This window comes from Pleuronectes platessa, chromosome 10 (assembly GCF_947347685.1).
Source record: "Pleuronectes platessa chromosome 10, fPlePla1.1, whole genome shotgun sequence".
Lineage (NCBI taxonomy): Eukaryota > Metazoa > Chordata > Actinopteri > Pleuronectiformes > Pleuronectidae > Pleuronectes > Pleuronectes platessa.
In genome coordinates, this window is record NC_070635.1 from 14,432,340 (window position 1) to 14,456,847 (window position 24,508).

The 24,508-nt window shown below is 42.6% G+C and overlaps 5 protein-coding genes across 5 annotated transcripts; 2 read left to right on the forward strand and 3 right to left on the reverse strand.

Moving 5' to 3' along the window:
• Positions 1 to 961: 961 nt before the first annotated feature.
• Positions 962 to 5,436, reverse strand: LOC128449288 (serine protease hepsin-like). Its single transcript, XM_053432364.1, has 9 exons — positions 5,321 to 5,436; positions 5,006 to 5,165; positions 4,652 to 4,905; positions 4,428 to 4,564; positions 4,183 to 4,330; positions 1,908 to 2,127; positions 1,553 to 1,806; positions 1,329 to 1,465; positions 962 to 1,231 (listed from the first exon to the last, which is right to left on the reverse strand). Exons 1-9 carry the CDS (start codon positions 5,358 to 5,360, stop codon positions 1,082 to 1,084), a joined length of 1,500 nt encoding a protein of 499 aa, XP_053288339.1. The 5' UTR covers positions 5,361 to 5,436; the 3' UTR covers positions 962 to 1,081.
• Positions 5,437 to 7,882: 2,446 nt separating this feature from the next.
• LOC128450024 (trypsin-3-like) lies at positions 7,883 to 9,258 on the reverse strand. The gene is made up of 5 exons (XM_053433425.1): positions 9,144 to 9,258; positions 8,829 to 8,988; positions 8,474 to 8,727; positions 8,250 to 8,386; positions 7,883 to 8,152 (listed from the first exon to the last, which is right to left on the reverse strand). Exons 1-5 carry the CDS (start codon positions 9,181 to 9,183, stop codon positions 8,003 to 8,005), a joined length of 741 nt encoding a protein of 246 aa, XP_053289400.1. The 5' UTR covers positions 9,184 to 9,258; the 3' UTR covers positions 7,883 to 8,002.
• Positions 9,259 to 11,485: 2,227 nt separating this feature from the next.
• On the reverse strand, positions 11,486 to 12,868 carry LOC128449974 (trypsin-3). Its single transcript, XM_053433355.1, has 5 exons — positions 12,747 to 12,868; positions 12,432 to 12,591; positions 12,077 to 12,330; positions 11,853 to 11,989; positions 11,486 to 11,755 (listed from the first exon to the last, which is right to left on the reverse strand). Exons 1-5 carry the CDS (start codon positions 12,784 to 12,786, stop codon positions 11,606 to 11,608), a joined length of 741 nt encoding a protein of 246 aa, XP_053289330.1. The 5' UTR covers positions 12,787 to 12,868; the 3' UTR covers positions 11,486 to 11,605.
• A 1,756-nt stretch (positions 12,869 to 14,624) lies between these two features.
• On the forward strand, positions 14,625 to 18,307 carry si:ch211-261d7.3 (PAX-interacting protein 1). Its single transcript, XM_053432512.1, has 4 exons — positions 14,625 to 14,731; positions 15,020 to 15,726; positions 16,020 to 16,445; positions 16,547 to 18,307. The coding sequence occupies exons 2-4, from the start codon at positions 15,471 to 15,473 to the stop codon at positions 17,380 to 17,382; spliced, it is 1,518 nt and encodes a 505-aa protein (XP_053288487.1). The 5' UTR covers positions 14,625 to 14,731; positions 15,020 to 15,470; the 3' UTR covers positions 17,383 to 18,307.
• Positions 18,308 to 18,603: 296 nt separating this feature from the next.
• zgc:66448 (uncharacterized protein LOC327401 homolog) lies at positions 18,604 to 24,457 on the forward strand. Its single transcript, XM_053433084.1, has 2 exons — positions 18,604 to 19,025; positions 19,306 to 24,457. The coding sequence occupies exons 1-2, from the start codon at positions 18,623 to 18,625 to the stop codon at positions 23,016 to 23,018; spliced, it is 4,116 nt and encodes a 1,371-aa protein (XP_053289059.1). The 5' UTR covers positions 18,604 to 18,622; the 3' UTR covers positions 23,019 to 24,457.
• The last annotated feature ends 51 nt before the right edge of the window (positions 24,458 to 24,508 follow it).

The window sequence follows — 24,508 nt, forward strand, 5'->3', positions numbered from 1 at the left end:
GTGTGATACATTTAGTTCCATATTTTATATAGGAACAATACTTGCCCTAAGATATGTTTTGTGGATTTTTTTGTAAAGTTTCCTGTTTATAATCGTTAGCTGTATCCTAAAGTAAAGTCTTTAGTAGTATCCTCCTCAGTGACATTAGTGAAATGAAGCACACACGTATGTATCTCTAGACAAATTTAGTTGTAAATATCCAAAGTATGATGAACAGTATTTATATCTTTTATATCCAACGTGACTGACGTGAATTTTTTTTAATTAATTATTTGATATCGATGTGGCTTTACAGTAATAATTATTCTAAAATAATACACACTTTCCGTAAATAATACACACTTTCCATAACATTGTTATTGTGCTGTTAATTTTCATCAGTTAGGATTAAAAAACAATGATTGCGGAGCCGTGAAAGGAAACATGATAGAAACCTCTGACAGCCATCTTGATAGTATCCTTATCAATCGTTTCAATAAGAATGTTGTTGGTATTTATATCATTGAAATTATTTAATTTCATGCATAAAAACAGAAGGATCAATAATTGGGAATTGATCTGCCGATATAACAGACTTGGAGGGATTTGTGCTCAGGCATTAATATAGAGCTTTGTAGTTACTTCAGTTACTTAAATGTTTTTTAATAAAAAGTTGTTTTATGACCTGAATGATTTAATATGTTGAAAATGTTCACGTGTTCTGAGTCTCCACCAACAGAACCACAGTCATAAATGACAAACATACAGACTTGACACAGACATCACTGGTTTTATTTGTACTGCAGAACTTGATAGGAACCCCAGTTGGATATTTAATGATTAATTTCATTCCACTGCAGAATCTTTAGCTGCATCAAAGTTTGTGTTTTCAAACGCTGGAAGTTATGTATGCTCAGTGACCTGTAGCTTATTAAACACTCTATACCTAATAATTCAAAAAACTGAGGAAAAGTCAAGCAAGTGTGTTTTTTATATTTTTTTATTACACATCACTTCAGAATGTTTACAATGTGACTCTGGCTCTATTGGTCACATGTTATTATTATAAACTTTTTTCATCCATTGTAATGCAGGACTTTGTTTAGTTGGAGGACATGGTGCTGCGGATCCAGGAGGTGTAGTTGCAGACCTTGGCGTAGACTCCAGGCTTGTTCCTCTGGGCACAGCCGTAGCCCCAGGACACCACACCCTGCAGCACACCATTGCACACCAGGGGGCCACCGGAGTCTCCCTGATAGGACATGGACAGAGAACAAGACGTGAGCAGAGGTGTCCTCAGGTTTGATACGTCCACCTGAAGAAACAGTGAAGATGACTTTAGCTGGTACCTGGCAGGAGTCCATGCCTCCCTCGAGGAATCCAGCACAGAACATGTTGGAGGTGATCTGTCCAGGGTAGGAGCTCCTGCAGCTGCTGTCGCTCAGGATGGGGGCATCCAGACACATCAGGCGATCAGGGTAGGCACCTGGAATAGAAAAGGCCAGTATAAGTAAATACTCATATACCACCATGTACCTAAAACCTTTCCTGTTGTCTGCAGTGTTTCACTGACTTCCAGAGCCGCTCAGGTTGCCCCATCCAGAGATCAGACAGCGGGTGCCAGCGCTGGCACAGGTGGAGGGCAGGGACACGGAGGCGACTTTGCTGTTCAGGGTGGCGGGCTTGCTCAGCTTGATCAGCATGATGTCATTGTCCAGGTTGCGGCTGTTGTACCTGGGATGACGGATGACCTTAGCAGAGTTGATGAACTGCTCGGTGCCCTCGTTGACCGCAATGTTGTGCTCACCAAGACGCAGCTGGACGCGGCTGACAGAGAGGCACATGGGTAAAAAAGTGGAAGTCATGTGTTTTGAGAAACAGTTATTACAGTTAAACAAGTGGTTTTGAATGTAATTGTCCACACTTACGACTTGTAGCAGTGAGCAGCAGACACCACCCAGGTGCTGGAGATCAGGGAGCCTCCACAGAAGTGGTAGCCAGAGCTCAGAGAGACCTGGTAGGGCAACGCGTTCTTTCTGCACTCGCAGCCTCCAACAATCTTGTCATCCTCATAATATTTGCATTTTGTTACTGTTATCTTCTTGAGTAACTTGTGTGGTCTACCTTTGACCTGGGCCACCCAAATACCTCGACACATGCAAAAAAAAAACTGAAGCACCGGAGACTCGATTCCATGTTTATTTTAAGAAATATACCTCAGCAACAAAATAATCTCTTGACACAGATAACTAAAGTACAACATGGCAGTGATAAACCTTGTGTCTTTGTGAAAAGAGACATGTGGTGCACTTGATGATTTTAATCGTCAGTGAGAGAGAAATACCTTCAAATTATAAAATATACAAACTGAGGCCTAATTGCATTAAAACAATAATTTTCTAAAATGTGTCTGCCACTATAAAGATGCTCTCATGTAAGTTCTCACTGTAAACTGCAGGTTGTTCATAATTAATGTGCACAGAATCATCCAGAACCTGCAGCTTCCACTCAGAAATGTCATGACTGGAACTTCACAGTGGCAGATGCTTTTTTGAGGATAATTGTGGATTAGAAGCTAAAGGTTTAATTTACATGCAGCATCTTTAAACAAATTACCCTAACTCTGAAACTGGGTGTGTCTTGGTTGTTGTGACTGCAGAGGTATTTTTGTGATCTTTTTTTTCATCTATTAAAAATTGTGAAAACACAACACAAACACACTATACGAATAATAAAAACACCACAAAAAAGGGGGGAAACAAATAGACTGCCCACCCAGCCCATCTCCAAGACAGGATATCATTATAAAGTTTTTTTCAGGTTTATTGAGAGTGAGTACCAAACCTATATAACTGATTCCTTCACACTGTGGGATCAAGCAATCGAAAACTCTGAGTGAACAAAGTCCAGAGAGGGAGTTGGGAGGTCGCCAACATTTGGCAACCAAGTTTTTTTTACTTATATTTCTCCTTTTTGTTTTCAAAGTAAGGCCCAAACTTGACAAGTCATTGAGAGTGAGTGTAACAGGCGAGCACAGCAGCTTGACTTCAACCAGAGGTCAGAGGCGACCGTCTTACAGAAGCTGAAACTTCAGGGGCTTTTGAGCTACGCAGAAAATAAAGTAATGTTCATTTACAACCAAACAAGCAAACCTCCCTCAATGACTTACTCAGGGTGTTCTATAAACTCTGTAAATTGACAAAATACCCAGACAGAAATACATTTTCAATTTACTCTAAAATTGATTTTATATGTTTTTGTCGAGGAACACAATTTCATTCAGTGATGTTCAGCTTTTGGAGCCTTAGATTGATTGTGTTTTTGTTATTTTCAATGACAAGATAATTTACTGAAGATGAACTAAATATTAAAGTATCAACAAATTCGTTTTTTTTATTAATTATTCCATTGGCTTTACAGTAATAATTATTCTAAAATAATACACACGTTCCATAATTAATACACACTTTCCCTAACATTGTTATTGTGCTGTTAATTTTCATCAGTTAGGATTAAAAAACAATGATTGCGGAGCCGTGAAAGAAACATGATAGAAACCTCTGACAGCCATCTTGATAGTATCCTTATCAATCATTTCAATAAGAATGTTGTTGGTATTTATATCATTGAAATTATTTAATTTCATACATAAAAACAGAAGGATCAATAATTGGGAATTGATCTGCCAATATAAGTGACTTGGAGGGATTTGTGCCCAGGCATTAATATAGAGCTTTGTAGTTACTTCAGTTACTTAAGTGTTTTCTAATAAAAAGTCATTTTATGACCTGAACGATTTAATATGTTGAATATGTTCACGTGTTCTGAGTCTCCACCAACAGAACCACAGTCATAAATGACAAACATACAGACTTGACACAGACATCACTGGTGTTATTTGTACTGCAGAACTTGATAGGAACCCCACGTGGATATTTAATGATAACATTCCACTGCAGAATCTTTGGCTGCATCAAAGTTTGTGTTTTCAAACGCTGGAAGTTATGTATGCTCAGTGACCTGTAGCTTATTAAACACTCTATACCTAATAATTCAAAAAACTGTTGAAAATTCAAGCAAGTGTGTTTTTTATATATTTTTATTACACATCACTTCAGAATATTTACACTGTGACTCTGGCTCTATTGGTCACATGTTATTATTATAAACTGTTTTCATCCATTGTAATGCAGGACTTTGTTTAGTTGGAGGACATGGTGCTGCGGATCCAGGAGGTGTAGTTGCAGACCTTGGCATAGACTCCAGGCTTGTTCCTCTGGGCACAGCCGTAGCCCCAGGACACCACACCCTGCAGCACACCGTTGCACACCAGGGGGCCACCGGAGTCTCCCTGATAGGACATGGACAGAGAACAAGACGTGAGCAGAGGTGTCCTCAGGTTTGATACGTCCACCTGAAGAAACAGTGAAGATGACTTTAGCTGGTACCTGGCAGGAGTCCTTGCCTCCCTCGAGGAATCCAGCACAGAACATGTTGTAGGTGATCTGTGCAGGGTAGGAGCTCCTGCAGCTGCTGTCGCTCAGGATGGGGGCATCCAGACACATCAGGCGATCAGGGTAGTTGCCTTGAATAGAAAAGGCCAGTATAAGTAAATACTCATATACCACCATGTACCTAAAACCTTTCCTGTTGTCTGCAGTGTTTCACTGACTTCCAGAGCCGCTCAGGTTGCCCCATCCAGAGATCAGACAGCGGGTGCCAGCGCTGGCACAGGTGGAGGGCAGGGACACGGAGCCGACTTTGCTGTTCAGGGTGGCGGGCTTGCTCAGCTTGATCAGCATGATGTCATTGTCCAGGTTGCGGCTGTTGTACCAGGGATGACGGATGACCTTAGCAGAGTTGATGAACTGCTCGGTGCCCTCGTTGACCGCAATGTTGTGCTCACCAAGACGCAGCTCGACGCGGCTGACAGAGAGGCACATGGGTAAAAAAGTGTAAGTCATTCGTTGGAGAAACAGTTATTACAGTTAAACAAGTGGTTTTGAATGTAATTGTCCACACTTACGACTTGTAGCAGTGAGCAGCAGACACCACCCAGGTGCTGGAGATCAGGGAGCCTCCACAGAAGTGGTAGCCAGAGCTCAGAGAGACCTGGTAGGGCAACGCGTTCTTTCTGCACTCGTAGCCTCCAACAATCTTGTCATCCTCATCAATGGGAGCAGCATCTGACAACAGAATAACAGAGTTCAGGTTTTCCACAACATCAATTTACCAAGAAATCTCTAGTGAATACTTATCAGTCATCAACTTGTCAGAAAGTGGCCAAACTCCCTTTAAAAGGTCATTTAAAAAGTACAACTTGTTAAGTCTTCATACTCACATGCTGCAGCGCACAGAGCCAGAAGAATGAAAGTCTTCATGATGGAGTCAGTTTGAGCCTCGGTGTCAGCTCAGCTCCACTGCAGCAGCTTTTATACCCACTCTGTCCCTCTGATATCACATTGGCCAAGGACACATATTTCCATTTTCAGCAACCTGTGTGAAAACGCATCTGGAGGACGAGTGCCAGCATATTGACATTGTGTGCTTTAGTCCCACCGCCAGTCACATACACTCTGTTAACGTTGAAGTAAAAAGAAACAATAGCTTTTTTGTAAGTGTTAAAAGGATATCATTTTAAATTTGACAGCTTTTATACCCACTCTGTCCCTCTGATATCACATGGGCCAAGGACACGTATTTGCATTTTGTTACTGTTATCTTCTTGAGTAACTTGTGTGAGAACAAATCTGGAGGATGAGGGTCTACCTTTGACCTGGGCCACACAAATACCCTGACACATGCAAAAGCACCGGAGACTCAATTCCATGTGTATTTTAAGAAATATACCTCAGCTACACTATAACCTTCTGATTGTGTGATTCTCACTCTTTTGTTCTCAAAAGTAGTTGACATTTTGAATTTGTTCGTAATGTTAATGCTAGACCAATTGTCAGGTGCACCATATCATATATTCATATAGAAACATCAAAGCCATGTTGTACTTTAATTATCTGTCTTAATTATTGATAAATACCATCGATACATGTCACCTCTGATCTCAGATTATTATGTACACAGAGAATATTTTAACCTGTAGTTTACAATCAGAAATGTATCCATGGTATATATCATTTCATGACACAGATAACTAAAGTACAACATGGCAGTGATAAACCTTGTGTCTTTGTGAAAAGAGACATGTGGTGCACTTGATGATTTATAATCGTTAGTGAGAGAGAAATACCTTCAAATTATAAAATATACAAACTGAGGCCTAATTGCATTAAAACAATAATTTTCTAAAATGTGTCTGCCACTGTAAAGCTGCTCTCATGACAGTTCTCACTGTAAACTGCTGGTTCTTGATAATTAATGTGCACAGAATCATCCAGAACCTGCAGCTTCCACTCAGAAAGGTCATGACTGGAACTTTACAGTGGCAGATGCTTTTTTGAGGATAATTGTGGATTAGAAGCTAAAGGTTTAATTTACATGCAGCATCTTTAAACAAATTACCCTGACTGTGAAACTGGGTGTGTCTTGGTTGTTGCGACTGCAGAGGTATTTTTGTGATATTTTTTTGCATGTATTAAAAATTGTGAAAACACAACACAAACATACTATATACGAATATAAAAACCCCACAAAGGAGACAAAAAAGGGGGGAAACAAATACACACCCCACCCAGCCCATCTCCCAGACAGGATATCATTATAAAGGTTTTTTCAGGTTTATTGAGAGTGAGTACCGATCCTATATAACTGATTTCCTCACACTGTGGGATGAAACAATCAAAAACTCTTAGTGAACAAAGTTCAGAGAGGGAGTTGCGAGGTCGCCAAAGATAATTTACTGAAGATGAACTAAATATTAAAATATCAACAATTTTAAAGTGTCTAATCTATCCCACATTATTACTAAATATATCAATACTGTAGGTGTGATACATTTAGTTCCATATTTTATATAGGAACAATACTTGCCCTAAGATATGTTTTGTGGATTTTTTTGTAAAGTTTCCTGTTTATAATCGTTAGCTGTATCCTAAAGTAAAGTCTTTAGTAGTATCCTCCTCAGTGACATTAGTGAAATGAAGCACACACGTATGTATCTCTAGACAAATTTAGTTGTAAATATCCAAAGTATGATGAACAGTATTTATATCTTTTATATCCAACGTGACTGACGTGAATTTTTTTTAATTAATTATTTGATATCGATGTGGCTTTACAGTAATAATTATTCTAAAATAATACACACTTTCCGTAAATAATACACACTTTCCATAACATTGTTATTGTGCTGTTAATTTTCATCAGTTAGGATTAAAAAACAATGATTGCGGAGCCGTGAAAGGAAACATGATAGAAACCTCTGACAGCCATCTTGATAGTATCCTTATCAATCGTTTCAATAAGAATGTTGTTGGTATTTATATCATTGAAATTATTTAATTTCATGCATAAAAACAGAAGGATCAATAATTGGGAATTGATCTGCCGATATAACAGACTTGGAGGGATTTGTGCTCAGGCATTAATATAGAGCTTTGTAGTTACTTCAGTTACTTAAATGTTTTTTAATAAAAAGTCGTTTTATGACCTGAATGATTTAATATGTTGAAAATGTTCACGTGTTCTGAGTCTCCACCAACAGAACCACAGTCATAAATGACAAACATACAGACTTGACACAGACATCACTGGTTTTATTTGTACTGCAGAACTTGATAGGAACCCCAGTTGGATATTTAATGATTAATTTCATTCCACTGCAGAATCTTTAGCTGCATCAAAGTTTGTGTTTTCAAACGCTGGAAGTTATGTATGCTCAGTGACCTGTAGCTTATTAAACACTCTATACCTAATAATTCAAAAAACTGAGGAAAAGTCAAGCAAGTGTGTTTTTTATATTTTTTTATTACACATCACTTCAGAATGTTTACAATGTGACTCTGGCTCTATTGGTCACATGTTATTATTATAAACTTTTTTCATCCATTGTAATGCAGGACTTTGTTTAGTTGGAGGACATGGTGCTGCGGATCCAGGAGGTGTAGTTGCAGACCTTGGCGTAGACTCCAGGCTTGTTCCTCTGGGCACAGCCGTAGCCCCAGGACACCACACCCTGCAGCACACCATTGCACACCAGGGGGCCACCGGAGTCTCCCTGATAGGACATGGACAGAGAACAAGACGTGAGCAGAGGTGACCTCAGGTTTGATACGTCCACCTGAAGAAACAGTGAAGATGACTTTAGCTGGTACCTGGCAGGAGTCCATGCCTCCCTCGAGGAATCCAGCACAGAACATGTTGGAGGTGATCTGTCCAGGGTAGGAGCTCCTGCAGCTGCTGTCGCTCAGGATGGGGGCATCCAGACACATCAGGCGATCAGGGTAGGCACCTGGAATAGAAAAGGCCAGTATAAGTAAATACTCATATACCACCATGTACCTAAAACCTTTCCTGTTGTCTGCAGTGTTTCACTGACTTCCAGAGCCGCTCAGGTTGCCCCATCCAGAGATCAGACAGCGGGTGCCAGCGCTGGCACAGGTGGAGGGCAGGGACACGGAGGCGACTTTGCTGTTCAGGGTGGCGGGCTTGCTCAGCTTGATCAGCATGATGTCATTGTCCAGGTTGCGGCTGTTGTACCTGGGATGACGGATGACCTTAGCAGAGTTGATGAACTGCTCGGTGCCCTCGTTGACCGCAATGTTGTGCTCACCAAGACGCAGCTGGACGCGGCTGACAGAGAGGCACATGGGTAAAAAAGTGTAAGTCATGTGTTTTGAGAAACAGTTATTACAGTTAAACAAGTGGTTTTGAATGTAATTGTCCACACTTACGACTTGTAGCAGTGAGCAGCAGACACCACCCAGGTGCTGGAGATCAGGGAGCCTCCACAGAAGTGGTAGCCAGAGCTCAGAGAGACCTGGTAGGGCAACGCGTTCTTTCTGCACTCGTAGCCTCCAACAATCTTGTCATCCTCATCAATGGGAGCAGCATCTGACAACAGAATAACAGAGTTCAGGTTTTCCACAACATCAATTTACAAAGAAATCTCTAGTGAATACTTATCAGTCATCAACTTGTCAGAAAGTGGCCAAACTCCCTTTAAAAGGTAATTTAAAAAGTACAACTTGTTAAGTCTTCATACTCACATGCTGCAGCGCACAGAGCCAGAAGAATGAAAGTCTTCATGATGGAGTCAGTTTGAGCCTCGGTGTCAGCTCAGCTCCACTGCAGCAGCTTTTATACCCACTCTGTCCCTCTGATATCACATGGGCCAAGGACACGTATTTGCATTTTGTTACTGTTATCTTCTTGAGTAACTTGTGTGAGAACAAATCTGGAGGATGAGGGTCTACCTTTGACCTGGGCCACACAAATACCCTGACACATGCAAAAGCACCGGAGACTCGATTCCATGTGTATTTTAAGAAATATACCTCAGCTACACTATAACCTTCTGATTGTGTGATTCTCACTCTTTTGTTCTCAAAAGTAGTTGACATTTTGAATTTGTTTCGTAATGTTAATGCTAGACCAATTGTCAGGTGCACCATATCATATATTCATATAGAAACATCAAAGCCATGTTGTACTTTAATTATCTGTCTTAATTATTGATAAATACCATCGATACATGTCACCTCTGATCTCAGATTATTATGTACACAGAGAATATTTTAACCTGTAGTTTACAATCAGAAATGTATCCATGGTATATATCATTTCATGACACAGATAACTAAAGTACAACATGTCAGTGATAAACCTTGTGTCTTTGTGAAAAGAGACATGTGGTGCACTTGATGATTTATAATCGTTAGTGAGAGAGAAATACCTTCAAATTATAAAATATACAAACTGAGGCCTAATTGCATTAAAACAATAATTTTCTAAAATGTGTCTGCCACTGTAAAGCTGCTCTCATGACAGTTCTCACTGTAAACTGCTGGTTCTTGATAATTAATGTGCACAGAATCATCCAGAACCTGCAGCTTCCACTCAGAAAGGTCATGACTGGAACTTTACAGTGGCAGATGCTTTTTTGAGGATAATTGTGGATTAGAAGCTAAAGGTTTAATTTACATGCAGCATCTTTAAACAAATTACCCTGACTGTGAAACTGGGTGTGTCTTGGTTGTTGCGACTGCAGAGGTATTTTTGTGATATTTTTTTGCATGTATTAAAAATTGTGAAAACACAACACAAACATACTATATACGAATATAAAAACCCCACAAAGGAGACAAAAAAGGGGGGAAACAAATACACACCCCACCCAGCCCATCTCCCAGACAGGATATCATTATAAAGGTTTTTTCAGGTTTATTGAGAGTGAGTACCGATCCTATATAACTGATTTCCTCACACTGTGGGATGAAACAATCAAAAACTCTTAGTGAACAAAGTTCAGAGAGGGAGTTGCGAGGTCGCCAAAGATAATTTACTGAAGATGAACTAAATATTAAAATATCAACAATTTTAAAGTGTCTAATCTATCCCACATTATTACTAAATATATCAATACTGTAGGTGTGATACATTTAGTTCCATATTTTATATAGGAACAATACTTGCCCTAAGATATGTTTTGTGGATTTTTTTGTAAAGTTTCCTGTTTATAATCGTTAGCTGTATCCTAAAGTAAAGTCTTTAGTAGTATCCTCCTCAGTGACATTAGTGAAATGAAGCACACACGTATGTATCTCTAGACAAATTTAGTTGTAAATATCCAAAGTATGATGAACAGTATTTATATCTTTTATATCCAACGTGACTGACGTGAATTTTTTTTAATTAATTATTTGATATCGATGTGGCTTTACAGTAATAATTATTCTAAAATAATACACACTTTCCGTAAATAATACACACTTTCCATAACATTGTTATTGTGCTGTTAATTTTCATCAGTTAGGATTAAAAAACAATGATTGCGGAGCCGTGAAAGGAAACATGATAGAAACCTCTGACAGCCATCTTGATAGTATCCTTATCAATCGTTTCAATAAGAATGTTGTTGGTATTTATATCATTGAAATTATTTAATTTCATGCATAAAAACAGAAGGATCAATAATTGGGAATTGATCTGCCGATATAACAGACTTGGAGGGATTTGTGCTCAGGCATTACTATAGAGCTTTGTAGTTACTTCAGTTACTTAAATGTTTTTTAATAAAAAGTCGTTTTATGACCTGAATGATTTAATATGTTGAAAATGTTCACGTGTTCTGAGTCTCCACCAACAGAACCACAGTCATAAATGACAAACATACAGACTTGACACAGACATCACTGGTTTTATTTGTACTGCAGAACTTGATAGGAACCCCAGTTGGATATTTAATGATTAATTTCATTCCACTGCAGAATCTTTAGCTGCATCAAAGTTTGTGTTTTCAAACGCTGGAAGTTATGTATGCTCAGTGACCTGTAGCTTATTAAACACTCTATACCTAATAATTCAAAAAACTGAGGAAAAGTCAAGCAAGTGTGTTTTTTATATTTTTTTATTACACATCACTTCAGAATGTTTACAATGTGACTCTGGCTCTATTGGTCACATGTTATTATTATAAACTTTTTTCATCCATTGTAATGCAGGACTTTGTTTAGTTGGAGGACATGGTGCTGCGGATCCAGGAGGTGTAGTTGCAGACCTTGGCGTAGACTCCAGGCTTGTTCCTCTGGGCACAGCCGTAGCCCCAGGACACCACACCCTGCAGCACACCATTGCACACCACGGGGCCACCGGAGTCTCCCTGATAGGACACAGACAGAGAACAAGACGTGAGCAGAGGTGTCCTCAGGTTTGATACGTCCACCTGAAGAAACAGTGAAGATGACTTTAGCTGGTACCTGGCAGGAGTCCTTGCCTCCCTCGAGGAATCCAGCACAGAACATGTTGGAGGTGATCTGTCCAGGGTAGGAGCTCCTGCAGCTGCTGTCGCTCAGGATGGGGGCATCCAGACACATCAGGCGATCAGGGTAGTTGCCTGGAATAGAAAAGGCCAGTATAAGTAAATACTCATATACCACCATGTACCTAAAACCTTTCCTGTTGTCTGCAGTGTTTCACTGACTTCCAGAGCCGCTCAGGTTGCCCCATCCAGAGATCAGACAGCGGGTGCCAGCGCTGGCACAGGTGGAGGGCAGGGACACGGAGCCGACTTTGCTGTTCAGGGTGGCGGGCTTGCTCAGCTTGATCAGCATGATGTCATTGTCCAGGTTGCGGCTGTTGTACCTGGGATGACGGATGACCTTAGCAGAGTTGATGAACTGCTCGGTGCCCTCGTTGACCGCAATGTTGTGCTCACCAAGACGCAGCTGGACGCGGCTGACAGAGAGGCACATGGGTAAAAAAGTGTAAGTCATGTGTTTTGAGAAACAGTTATTACAGTTAAACAAGTGGTTTTGAATGTAATTGTCCACACTTACGACTTGTAGCAGTGAGCAGCAGACACCACCCAGGTGCTGGAGATCAGGGAGCCTCCACAGAAGTGGTAGCCAGAGCTCAGAGAGACCTGGTAGGGCAACGCGTTCTTTCTGCACTCGTAGCCTCCAACAATCTTGTCATCCTCATCAATGGGAGCAGCAACTGACAACATAATAACAGAGTTCAGGTTTTCCACAACATCAATTTACAAAGAAATCTCTAGTGAATACTTATCAGTCATCAACTTGTCAGAAAGTGGCCAAACTCCCTTTAAAAGGTCATTTAAAAAGTACAACTTGTTAAGTCTTCATACTCACATGCTGCAGCGCACAGAGCCAGAAGAATGAAAGTCTTCATGATGGAGTCAGTTTGAGCCTCGGTGTCAGCTCAGCTCCACTGCAGCAGCTTTTATACCCACTCTGTCCCTCTGATATCACATTGGCCAAGGACACATATTTCCATTTTCAGCAACCTGTGTGAAAACGCATCTGGAGGACGAGTGCCAGCATATTGACATTGTGTGCTTTAGTCCCACCGCCAGTCACATGCACTCTGTTAATGGTGAATTAAAAAGAACCAATAGCTTTTATTGAATTGTTTAAAGGACTTCGTGTTAAATTTGACTCTGCCCTTCAAATTATTATTTTGCAGTAGATTCAACTACATTGGTTCATCTCATATCAACATGCATGTGATTCCACAATGTGGAGGACAACCCTGACTTCCACCTTGAAATTAAAGGTTTTTATTAGGTTGTAAGGTATTTATCAGTTTTAAAGTATTCGTCAGAATGTTTCTCGTTGACAGAAACCAACTTTGTCCAAAAACCATAAAACAACATAATCTCCATCTTCCTTTTGAAACACATTCTAACTTGCAAACGTACAAAAATCTACTCTATCCCACATTATTACTAAATATATCAATACTGTAGGTGTGATACATTTAGTTCCATATTTGATGTAGGAACAATACTTGCCCTAAGATATGTTTTGTGGATTTTTGTAATGTTTCCTGATTATAATCGTTAGATGTATCCTAAAGTAAAGTCTTTAGCAGTATCCTCCTCAGTCACATTAGTGAAGTGAAGCACACACATGTGTATCTCAAGACAAAATTAGATGTAAATATCCAAAGTATGATGAACAGTATTTATATCTTTTATATCCAACGTGACTGAGATCTCCTAAATTGTAACCTATATATTTTAGCTGATTTGAGCAATACGCAGTCAGTTTTTTACCTTTATTTATAAATTAAGGATTTTTAAATAATCATTCACTTAAAATCCCTCCAATGCCATAATTGTTTTTGTGGAACCTATATATATTTGTCAAATCATTTGGCAATCATCAGCATTTTTTTATCTTATTCTAACTCTCAAGGATTTTTCCATGCACTGAGCGCTACGATTAAACATTATCCAACCTGGGAAACAGCAGTATGGTGAACACGTGTTGTGTACACTAACCTTTAAATAACTACCTGTGCATTACATACTGAAGAGAGATACTAAGGATACGCAGACAAAAATAATTTGTTGTGTATATTTGCAGTGCATTAGACTTTAACAAGTATTTACTTCTGAGGACGATGTGCCACAATAAAAATGTAGCCTTTAACCCACTGCTTTTTAGATTATTGTTGTCGCAAACTCAATAAAATCTTATTCTTGGGTATCTTGGGGAAATGATACATCCCTGATCATTTCTGATCGTTTCTGAAAGATGTCATGTAAAATTATGAGGATTATAAAGGGAAATTGACACAAAATACTGAAACAGATATTTTTATGAATCATTAATAAACTTTATTGTAAATTCTCCATGCTCAGCTGATCTGCTTTGACTGTCTAGGTGAACTGGAATGAACTTATCTGAGGTGAACAGTGTTAGTCAGATCCTTTCCGTGTCTCCTTTAGGCCCTACACAGAACAGAGCACATAATGTAGACAGTTAAAAGGAATAATAGTTAAGGGGCTTCTAATAATTCTAAGGTTTCAATAAGGTTGTTCTCTTCTCCCTTACCATCAGGGATCTGTACAACATTAAAGTGTATTTTAAGAAACACTGTAGATAGAGGCTGTGGTTTCATCCATTCAAACTTATAGATGAAAATAAACCGCTTCATTTCACATGAAGTCGATTTGTTCATGTCCGACCTTTTGATTGGTCCCGAGCGGCCCCCCTCGGTGACGTCATCGGAAAGCGCCGGTGGTGGGTTTGTGTATCGGCTGCTGGGCGAACAGCTGCTCCGCCTGTGTTTGGCTGTTGTTTTGCCGCCCATGTGCTGCTATCACGAGGTAAGAGACACACAGCAGTGTCCGCTTTCCCTTCGGCTGCGCACAGCTGACGCTGACACCTCACATAGCGCCGCCGCTTCCTCCGAGGCTAACAGCTAATGGCTAGCTCCATTGCAAGATCAGCACCTACCGTATGCGGAATGCGCAACCGTTGCGGACGTGGTGCAGACGAAAATGCGCATCGATGCGACAGAATAGAGAAGCCGGCGTCGCCGAGCAATGCGAACGCGGCTGTGTGACAATGCGACGCGACTGTAAGCAGTGTTATGTTTTGTTGTTGCATTTCAGCTCTGGAGGCGATGCTCTGCCTGGATGATGCTTCTCACTGTCAAACAGCTGCTCGGGGAGATGTAGCTCGCCAGCCCGCCCCAGGTGCTTTGAAAACTCGGTGTGCAGATGTTTTCAGTTGCACAGCCGCATACATGAAGATGATTGAAAGGGATTAAAGTGGCTGCAGCTTGCCAGAGGACTCACTGCTCCAGTCATACACTACATGACTGAACCTCCCTCTGAGCTGCAGCCATGACTTGATTCACATGAAGAAAAGTTTTAAAAAACATTAACAGATACTTCGCTCATCATAAGCAGTCACGGCCCATAACAGTTAGATGCTGTACACTGTAGAGCCATGTCTCCAGCAGCAGGCTCAGTTAGACCTTGAACTTGTGTCGATGGGGAGGCAGCTGTCCCAATCAGGATTGGCCCACCAGTCAGTTCTGCTGTAAATCAGGTCTGACCCATGACTGAGTACTACGAGGAGGGGGGGCTGCTGTACGAGCAATCACCTCCCATGCACATCAAAGTGGAGTCTCCAGAGGGACCCTTTGGAGGGGGAGGCTCAGAAAACGGCTTCCCCAGGGAGGATGACGACTCGGAGGGCAGCTGTGACCAGAGCACTGGATTACCTGGGGGGCTCCCGTTCAACGTGGTAGTGGTGCATCCGAACATCATGGCACCTGGCATGTCCTCAGACGACCTCTTATCCATCGAGCAAAGTAAGAACTGAATTGGATTCATAATATTATGGGAAACCAGCATCAGCTATTTACCTTGTTTATTTTTGGGATGTGGATGCAAATGAGAATAGTGTATATAATATAAACACTTTATTTAACAGAGGTGTGCAGAAGCCCACTATAATCCCTCAATGAAGACCATAAGATAAATATTTTATCTTAGTGGTCCATGGCTTGTCAAATGTAGTTGTAATTTCTCTTTCACACATGGTTTGGCCTCACTTTGTATTTTCCTCTCCCTTTGGGCTGTCTTGTTACCCCTCTATCTACAGACAGGGCTATGTCCGCTGCACTGGCTGCTGGTGGCTCTGGGAAAAGAAAGAGTCGTTTCAGTGGAGCGGAGCTGGAAGTGTTGGTTTCAGAAGTCACTCGGTGTGAGGGAGAGCTCTTTGGTCCTGCGGGGCGCCTCCGGCGGCGGGAGCGAGAGCGCATCTGGGCAGGAATCCTGGAGAGAGTCAATGCTGTATCCAGAGTCCCGCGTACTCTCCGTGAGGTGAAGAAGCGCTGGGATGACTTAAAGAGGCGGAATGGTGGCAGGCTGGCAGATGCCAGGCACCGAACCTGTTACTTGCCATCCAGCAGAGAGGCCTCAATGCTTGGACGTCCTTCGCAGCAAAGCTCCAGACTTCAGCAAGCCAGACAAAAGCAAAACACCCGACCAAAGCCCAGTTTCCCATGTTTCCCTGACTCGGATACAGGTAAAAATACGTTTTCTAATTACTCAATTGAATGGCTTAGTAGAGTCTATAGATGCAACTAATATCCACTCTGCTTCTGTCCAATGAAATGTTTTTTCCAGGTGTAGGTATGGAAGGATCAGAGAGAGATGGTTTAGAAAAAGACGAGGAAAATCAAGAACGTGAGAGAGACATCGGAGAGCCTGAATGTGAAGCAGTAGAGCACAGCATGGAGGACAAATTGGGATTAGGACTGGGTCTAGGCATTGGGCCACCCCCTCCATCCGAACGATGGCTGCCTCCGTCCCCGCTCTACAGTGCTCCTTTCCTCAATGGCAGCCCTCAACCCAGTAGTCCTCAGCCATCGCTTGGAGCCCAGCAGGGTCCTCTTGAAGCCCCTCCACGCACCTCCTGGCTGGAAGATGAGCTGCGAGGATTAGGGGAAGCAGCAATGCAACTGGGAAATAGGGTTGAAAAGAGTCTGCAGGATTTTGGGGAAGGTTTCAGAGAGGACATGAGAACACTTGTTGCTTCACAAGAGGCATTAACAGTCAGTCTACAGCAAAACAATGTCCTCTTACAAAGGCTGCTAGGAGTGCTTGAGGCCCAGCAACAACCACAGCAACATCGGGTACAACAAGTGCATCAATCACAAACATCGCAACAGCACTTACAGGCACAGCCAGCTCTTCAGCAGCTGGAACCTATAGAACCACAACAGCAGCAGCGTGTTGAAACACCACAGCAGTCACATGTACAGCCACAGCCACAAACACAAATACAGCAGCAACCGCAGGTCACCCAGCATCCAAATAGTCAGTCAGCGTTAGTGGTGGCACCTGCTCCATCGTCCCCTGACATACGTGGCACTTTTCCTTCTGATCCACCCACAAACGCAAGTGTGCAGAGGCCGCGGCGAGGGAGAGCAGTCGATCACAGACGCAGAAGACGACGTTGAGAGCAAAGTACTTAATAATTCAAAGTGCACATTAAGCTTATTTGGAATTTCAAAATGTGGCAAGAAGGTATGCTCTTTTTCTACTGACAGTATTTCTGTAAAAATGAACTGAGTTGTTTGGAGTTTTACTGCCTGCTCCAAACCAGTGATTCATCTTGCACTTACGTTTGTCTATGAAGGACTTAGACAGAAAATGAATTTACATACAAGATAATGGTATGGCCTTAACATTATCTTGGTTCCTCTTACATATGAACATGTGCTGAAAGACTTCTGTGGAGTGACAGCCTCACTCATGACTTTCAATATTCTGACAACAAAATATAATGTAGGTGCTGTTTAATATGCATGTCCCTGTACATGATTTGCAGAAGTGCTGCAAAGCTCATGATGCTCTTACTGGTTCAGTACTGTCTCAACTCTCCTGATACACTAACTGCATTGTCATAAAGTACTTGTAATCTGCAGTTGTTACCATATATTGTAGTTATACAGCTGTTGTAATGACCTGATAATGTATGCTTGTGCTTTTTTAACAGTTTCATGATACATACTTTTCCAGCTTTGGTTGGATAATAAAGTTAGAATGTGTTCTGTTCAGTGCGTTTTGAGACACAAATGCTACATAAAAAATGACAGATTGGCTGATAAGAAAAACAAAACCCATCAGACGTCAAACCTTCCAGTAGGCTTAAGACTAACCTTCATATGTTTCTAGTGGACTTTAAAAGCATACACATGTATGTAGGGGCTATTTATTATTATAACCTTGCATGCAGTATGATGGATGTGTTTCTAGATTGTTGCTAACAATATATGGCCATCTACATAGTTTTGCACAAGCTATATTTTGTAGATAGCAAATGTTCTGATGAAATGTAACTCAAATTTAATAAAAGTCAGAAACTGACTGCAAATAAATCAACACCTGACTTGTGGATTTGTCATTGATCATGTAAAAAAGTTTTGTTAGTGGTTGGGCTGAAAAGTTTAAGTATGTTTGACTCATTAATGTGAGGGAGGTGTTTGGTGTGTTAAACAACAAAATCACAGCAGGAGCAGAAAAGGAAACAATCACTTTATGTGTCCAATTATATTTTCTGAAATAATGAACTACGGCCAACTGTCAGTGGAGACGGTCTTATTTTGAAAGTCTCGACCGGAAGTCTGCTCTCTTGTTCGGCTGGTTAGCATCTAGCATGATCTGTGTGCTCTGGACGAGGGGGTGCATGGGTGCAACATGGACGCCGTAGACCCGTCGGAGTCTCCCACACGACAGAAATACCTTGCGGAGGATGTGGAGACGTGTTCGGAGAGGAGCGAGGCGGCGGAGCGCGGACGCAGCTTGAAGCAGAAAGACGAACCCACACGGAGCGAAAGCACCGAGAGCCGCGACGATGAGCGGAGAGTCAGTGCGGGCGAGGACGGCGGCGGTGTCGCCAGCCATTCGGAGGCTAGTGTCGAGTCCGGTGCTGGAGCAGACAAAACGACATGTAATTCACCAGAGGACCAGAAGACGGCCGGAAAAATGGCCGAGGTGGCGGGGAGCAAGCAGCGGGCTTTCGACTGGTCAGAAGACGAGGACGGCGAGGAGCAGGAGGAAGAGGAGGCGCAATCACACAAGGAGGGAAATGATAAGAGTGGTATGCTAACGTTGATAATGTATTTTACTATTAGCTTTAGCTTTCCGGCTAACCTGGGATGTAGCCCCCACTCAAGGTTCATTACACCCTGTCTACTCTGCTAACGTTACTTACCATAACAAACGCGAGCTAGCACTAGCATCCTGCAGTGTTATATGTACTTATGGGGGATACATTGGTTAGCTGCACGCACTTTGTTTGGTTATCAACATTGACATTCATGCATATGTTTGTTATTAGTTATTATTATTATTATGATGAATTTCTTTTCCTCTTCCAGACCCCAGTAATGTTACAGAAATGGCTGATAAGGTGCGGCAGGATGCACATGTTGATGGTACTGTAGCCGTTGATCCGAAGGAGGTGCCTGAGGAGGAGAACCCACAGAGGAGCACAGAGATGGTGCCTGAGGAGCAGAGGAGCACAGAGAAGGTTCCTGAGGAGCAGAACTCACGGAAGAGCACAGAGAAGGAAGTGCCTGTGGTGCAGAACTCTGAGAGGACCCCAGAGAAGGATGTGCCTGTGGTGCAGAACTCTGAGAGGAGCACAGAGATGGTGCCTGAGGAGCAGAGGAGCACAGAGAAGGTTCCTGAGGAGCAGAACTCACGGAAGAGCACAGAGAAGGAAGTGCCTGTGGTGCAGAACTCTGAGAGGAGCCCAGAGAAGGAAGTGCCTGAGGAGCCGTTAGGAGACGCAGACGGGACGGAGGACGCGGTTGAGGACGAGGAGGAGGCAGACAGAGGGGAGGACGCTGATCTGGCAGCCAGGCAGAAAAAGTGCCGTCTGGTGTGTAAGGAGTGCGGCATGAGGTTTAACCGCCGCGAGACTTTCAACCTTCACCGCCACTTTCATGCGCACGCGGACGAGCTCACGCCCCTCACCTGTAAAGAATGCGGCCTTACATTTCAGCACCGCAGCAGCCTCATCAAACACAAAAATGAACACAAAGAGAAGGAGGAGGAACTTGTTACTCCAAAGAAGGAGGCGCAAACGAAGGAGGAGGGTAGTGTTCAATGTGCAGAATGTCGAAGGATCTTCTCCACAGTGGATAAGCTGAGGGAGCACAGCTGCAGCAATACAGCCGAAAAGCCTTACCACTGCCCCCTGTGCCGCCAAGATTTCCAGTTTAGGATGTCCATCACAAAGCACATGAAGACCCACTCCCGGGAGAGCATGTTTACGTGCCAAGAGTGCAATAAGACCTTTCCAAACGCCAGCGACCTGCGCTATCATCAGCGATGTCACACCGCCCTCAAGCCCTATGAATGCCCGGAGTGCGGCCTGGTTTTCAAACACTACTCTGTCATGGAAGACCACCGTCGCAAGCACACAGACATCGCACGCTCTAACCTGTGCACAATCTGCGGCAAGACCTTCAAGTATAGCAGCCTCCTCCATCAGCATCAGTATCTTCATACGGGCCAGAAGCCCTTCCGCTGCCCTGAATGTGGTAAAACATTTGCCTTTGCCCAGAACATGAAGGCACACTGCCGCCAGCATAGACTGCGTGAAACTAAGTCCCCCATTGAGCAGCCCTGCAAGCCGATGCCAGTGCCAGTACAGGAGGAAGTTAAGGGCCTAGGAAAAGAGAATTCACACCAAAGTGAAGAAACAAAACGCACATTCAGGTGCCCTCTTTGTCCGGAGGGCTACAGCTCACCAGCTAACCTGAGAGCCCACATGCTCATTCACGAGGCAGAGTATGAAACGCTGGACAGAATACCCAAACCCCCAAAAGACATTAACAAGCACTGGGAAAAAGGACACGCGTGTCCACACTGCCCCTGTGTTTATCGTGATGAATCCAGTTTAAAGATACACCTGTTAAGTGTCCACAAGTTGGTAGCATATTTAAAAAAGGTGTCCACACCATATAAAAAGAAATTAAATCTGCAAAGTAGTGATAATGTGCGGGTAAAATGGAAAAGCGATGGAATAGGTGTTGAGACACACAAATGTTCTGAGTGTGGAAAAGCGTTCCGCCATCGCTCAGTGTTAGAACTACATATGCGCATACATACCAAGGACAAGCCTTACCAGTGCAAGGTATGTGGCAAAAGCTTTAGATTCAGTAGTTACTTGCAGCAGCATGTCATCATTCATACTGGCCAAAAGCCATACAAATGCCCCGACTGTGGGAAGGACTTTGCCTTCCTGCAGAACATGAGAACCCATCAAAAGCTGCATCAGGAGAAACCATTCCGCTGCACCAACTGCCGCAAAGGCTACAGCGACGAGACCCAGCTGCAGCAGCATATGCTGTCGCACAATGGTGACAAACCACACAAGTGTCACCAGTGTGATAAGAGCTTTGGGTTGGCCTATCTCCTCCGTGATCACATGAACACACACACAGGAGAGAGACCTCATCGCTGCGATGAGTGTCACAAAACCTTCTCCTGGTTTAGTAGCCTGCTCGTTCACCAGAAAATTCACACTCGCAAGCACCAAGGTTTCAGCCAGTATAATTCTCTCGCGATTAGTGCTAGGATGAGAGGAAGGGGTAACAGGGGGAGGAGAGGGGGGAGGCCCCTGTTGGGCTGGTCCAGACCGTTAGGCTCAGGGATGCTTAATTCTCAGCCAGCTCAATTTCCAGTTTCTGCACTAAGTGGCCCTGAGTTGCACAGAAGGGCAATGCAGCCACAGTCTTCCATGGTCACGTCGCACATTGATTTACAAAGCAGGCAGATGAAGGAGCCGTTGATGTCCGAGCTGCAATCTCAGCCAGTGCAGTGGAAGGTGGACGGTGGAGAAGTCATGCCTGTCCCTTCGTCACAGCAGCAACACGCAGCTCCACGGCAACCGCAGATTGACCTCCCGTTGCAAGCAGGTCTGCAGCAGAGGATAACTCAGCCAGGCCCTGCACCGGCTCAGAGCTCAGAGTCGTCACACATGAAAGAGAGCACAGTTTCTTTTGTCAGCTCGCACCTGGCATCTGTGCCAAAAAAATCCAGTCCATTAGCAGTGAGTGCGATAGAGCAGCACAGGCAGCCCATACCTATTACATGGAGCATGGCACCCATGTCCACAGTGGTAGCTTCCACAAGCTCCCTGCAACGTGATTTTTCTATTCCCTCCTACATCGATGGGGCGGCTCTGTGGAGCATCAGACCCTCCGCAAATTCACAAAGTATTCCAACTAAGCTTGGTCAAGAGCTAATTTGGAGAGCAACACAACAAATATCTTCCACACTTCCTAAAAAAGAGGACAATAGAGTGTGGGATATGAGTAATCTTCAAGTAATACCGTCGACTGTTAGCCAGCCGGGGAAGCCGTGGGCCTCGGGCTTAGCAGGTGCATCAGCTCAAAAAGACCAAAGCAGTGTGGTGCCAATTTCAACTCCTGTTTCTCTTGCAGTAGGTAGCACCTTGTGGGACATAAAAACAACACCAGGAATTCCAAAGACTATAAATTCCACTGAGAAATTATTAAATCAAGATTGTCAGCTGCCGCAGAAGCAGGTGTCATCTGGCTGGACCAATTTACAAAGTCAGACAGCGACACAGCAGCTTCCCATCTCCATTCAATACGACCCACATCGTTTTGGCCAGGGGATAGGAACTTCAGTATGGGGCTTCCAAAGTAATGCTGTGGGTCCCCAAACGCTGATCACAAGGCAACTCAAACCAGGGAATGGACCAGAGCTTCAACAACAACCAATTGTAACAGGCACTCAGATAATCATTAATCAGCCTTCGCCCTTTTTCACGCAGTCACTTTCTCCCCTCCCTCTTGCTATGCCTGGCCCCCATCCTCTTCACACTATCGCAGTTGGTGCACTTCCAAGACCTCCCCAACCAAATATTTTTTTCACATCACAGCCAATTATGAGCGAGAGGCCCCACATCCCACCGACCCTGCCCCTACCTCAAGTCACCCCTCGGACAGAACCTCACAAACGACTTCTCCAGTGCATGATATGTGGGTGCTCTCTCCCTCGAGAGCAGGATCTACAAATGCATTACTTGCAACATGCACAAGGAGAGATTTGACATTTATACATTACCAAGACTTGGTTAGTTTTTTTTATATATAAGTATATATCTATATGATTTTTAATCTTTGGAACCTCATTTATTTGACCCTCAGTTGTGCCGTTTTACAAGTAAGTGGATGGGCATTGGAGACAAAAACAATGATATCATTCGCACATTTGATGCACCTTTTTATATTCTGTAGTTCAGCTTCACATTAGGCTGTTTGAAACAGAGGGTGTATACACGTGTCATTAAAAATTTTCTTTCCTATTTTTCTTAATTGTATGTAAGTTATTCAAATATTTCAATGGTTTGAATAACTTCTCAGCGGTGGAGATGAATGAGGTTCTGTGATCTACATTTCATTCATTGTCAATGACAATGACTTTTTTTAAAGCTCATACGTCCTGAACCATTTGAAATGTGTTTCTCCATGTACAGTTTACTGTGTGCCTTTTATGAGTACAGTCTGCATGTCTGCTGTCTTGGTATTCTAGGACTAGTTTGTGCTTAAGGTAGACTCAACAATGTGACCTCACTCCCAAAACAGAGAGCTACATCTTTGAAGATACTGCAAAGAAACTCAAGTTTTTGCTCTTGGGGCGGAGCAGTGCCGGGGCAATGGGAGTTGTTGTGCTCACATGTGTCAGAATATACAACGAAAGCTGACTACACAGTATAATCCTGAGAGGAAGCACTTGTATTCACAGGGCTGCTGACTGGGTCCAATTATCTTGTAAAGTTCTCATTGTGATAATTTGGTCAGAGAAAAAGACTAATTCGGGATTGTTAAACTTTAGGTCATTTCACAGTGAGCATTTTCCTGTAAATTAAAGTTTAATTATTTAGAGTAATTATTGCAAAGAAGGAGAAACTTCTGTCGGTTCAGAATTGTATATACTTTTTTACAGTTGCAGGACAAACAACAAATTAAGGATTCTGAGATGGATGTTTTGCTGTAATCGATGCAAAGTCAACACATTTTTTTGGGGAAAATTCATCATCGGTGAAACGTAATAATTGGATTTTACACTGATGCTGGTTGACAGTGTCTAGCACCTTACCAGAATTACTATTTCAAATTGGAATGTAAAAAACATTGAAGTCCACCCCTTAGTACAATACAATGTATTATTTCTGAATACTGAATGATTTCATTATACACCTGTAGATTTAGATCAGTACAGTATCACATCTCCACTATCAAACTGGGTATCTGAGTAGCTCTGGTTGCACTGTAAGTGACTGAAAATCTTCATTACTACTGTAAAATAAACACAAGGTCCATTTGTAAAGAAAAAAGAACTGTTTCTGTGCGTTTTCACATTCAGCGTCTTAACATAGAAAACATGTGCCCTTATACCTCTATCCACTGTTTTGGCGTGGAAAGAAATAGAAATTTCCCACGATGTCTACATAATAAATAAAACTTTTCTTTGATATTATAATTTTGGGTTGAGCAGTGCTTGTTAATCAAATCTGAAACAGGATTTAACATTTATAAA

What these genes read in the sequence shown, in the direction of transcription:
- LOC128449288 (XM_053432364.1), bottom strand. Translation starts at nt 5,360, where the DNA reads ATGAAGACTTTCATTCTTCTGGCTCTGTGCGCTGCAGCAT. An exon ending in GCTGCTCACTGCTACAAGTC is followed by an intron (nt 1,807 to 1,907) that starts GTAAGTGTGGAC and finishes CCTCTCTGTCAG; the next exon opens with CCGCGTCCAGCTGCGTCTTG. An exon ending in GAGGCATGGACTCCTGCCAG is followed by an intron (nt 1,232 to 1,328) that starts GTACCAGCTAAA and finishes ATGTCCTATCAG; the next exon opens with GGAGACTCCGGTGGCCCCCT.
- LOC128450024 (XM_053433425.1), bottom strand. Translation starts at nt 9,183, where the DNA reads ATGAAGACTTTCATTCTTCTGGCTCTGTGCGCTGCAGCAT. An exon ending in GCTGCTCACTGCTACAAGTC is followed by an intron (nt 8,728 to 8,828) that starts GTAAGTGTGGAC and finishes CCTCTCTGTCAG; the next exon opens with CCGCGTCCAGCTGCGTCTTG. An exon ending in GAGGCATGGACTCCTGCCAG is followed by an intron (nt 8,153 to 8,249) that starts GTACCAGCTAAA and finishes ATGTCCTATCAG; the next exon opens with GGAGACTCCGGTGGCCCCCT.
- LOC128449974 (XM_053433355.1), bottom strand. Translation starts at nt 12,786, where the DNA reads ATGAAGACTTTCATTCTTCTGGCTCTGTGCGCTGCAGCAT. An exon ending in GGCTCTGTGCGCTGCAGCAT is followed by an intron (nt 12,592 to 12,746) that starts GTGAGTATGAAG and finishes TTATGTTGTCAG; the next exon opens with TTGCTGCTCCCATTGATGAG. An exon ending in GAGGCAAGGACTCCTGCCAG is followed by an intron (nt 11,756 to 11,852) that starts GTACCAGCTAAA and finishes GTGTCCTATCAG; the next exon opens with GGAGACTCCGGTGGCCCCGT.
- si:ch211-261d7.3 (XM_053432512.1), top strand. Translation starts at nt 15,471, where the DNA reads ATGACTGAGTACTACGAGGAGGGGGGGCTGCTGTACGAGCAATCACCT. An exon ending in CCTCTTATCCATCGAGCAAA is followed by an intron (nt 15,727 to 16,019) that starts GTAAGAACTGAA and finishes CTCTATCTACAG; the next exon opens with ACAGGGCTATGTCCGCTGCA. An exon ending in TTTCCCTGACTCGGATACAG is followed by an intron (nt 16,446 to 16,546) that starts GTAAAAATACGT and finishes TGTTTTTTCCAG; the next exon opens with GTGTAGGTATGGAAGGATCA.
- zgc:66448 (XM_053433084.1), top strand. Translation starts at nt 18,623, where the DNA reads ATGGACGCCGTAGACCCGTCGGAGTCTCCCACACGACAGAAATACCTT. An exon ending in GGAGGGAAATGATAAGAGTG is followed by an intron (nt 19,026 to 19,305) that starts GTATGCTAACGT and finishes TTCCTCTTCCAG; the next exon opens with ACCCCAGTAATGTTACAGAA.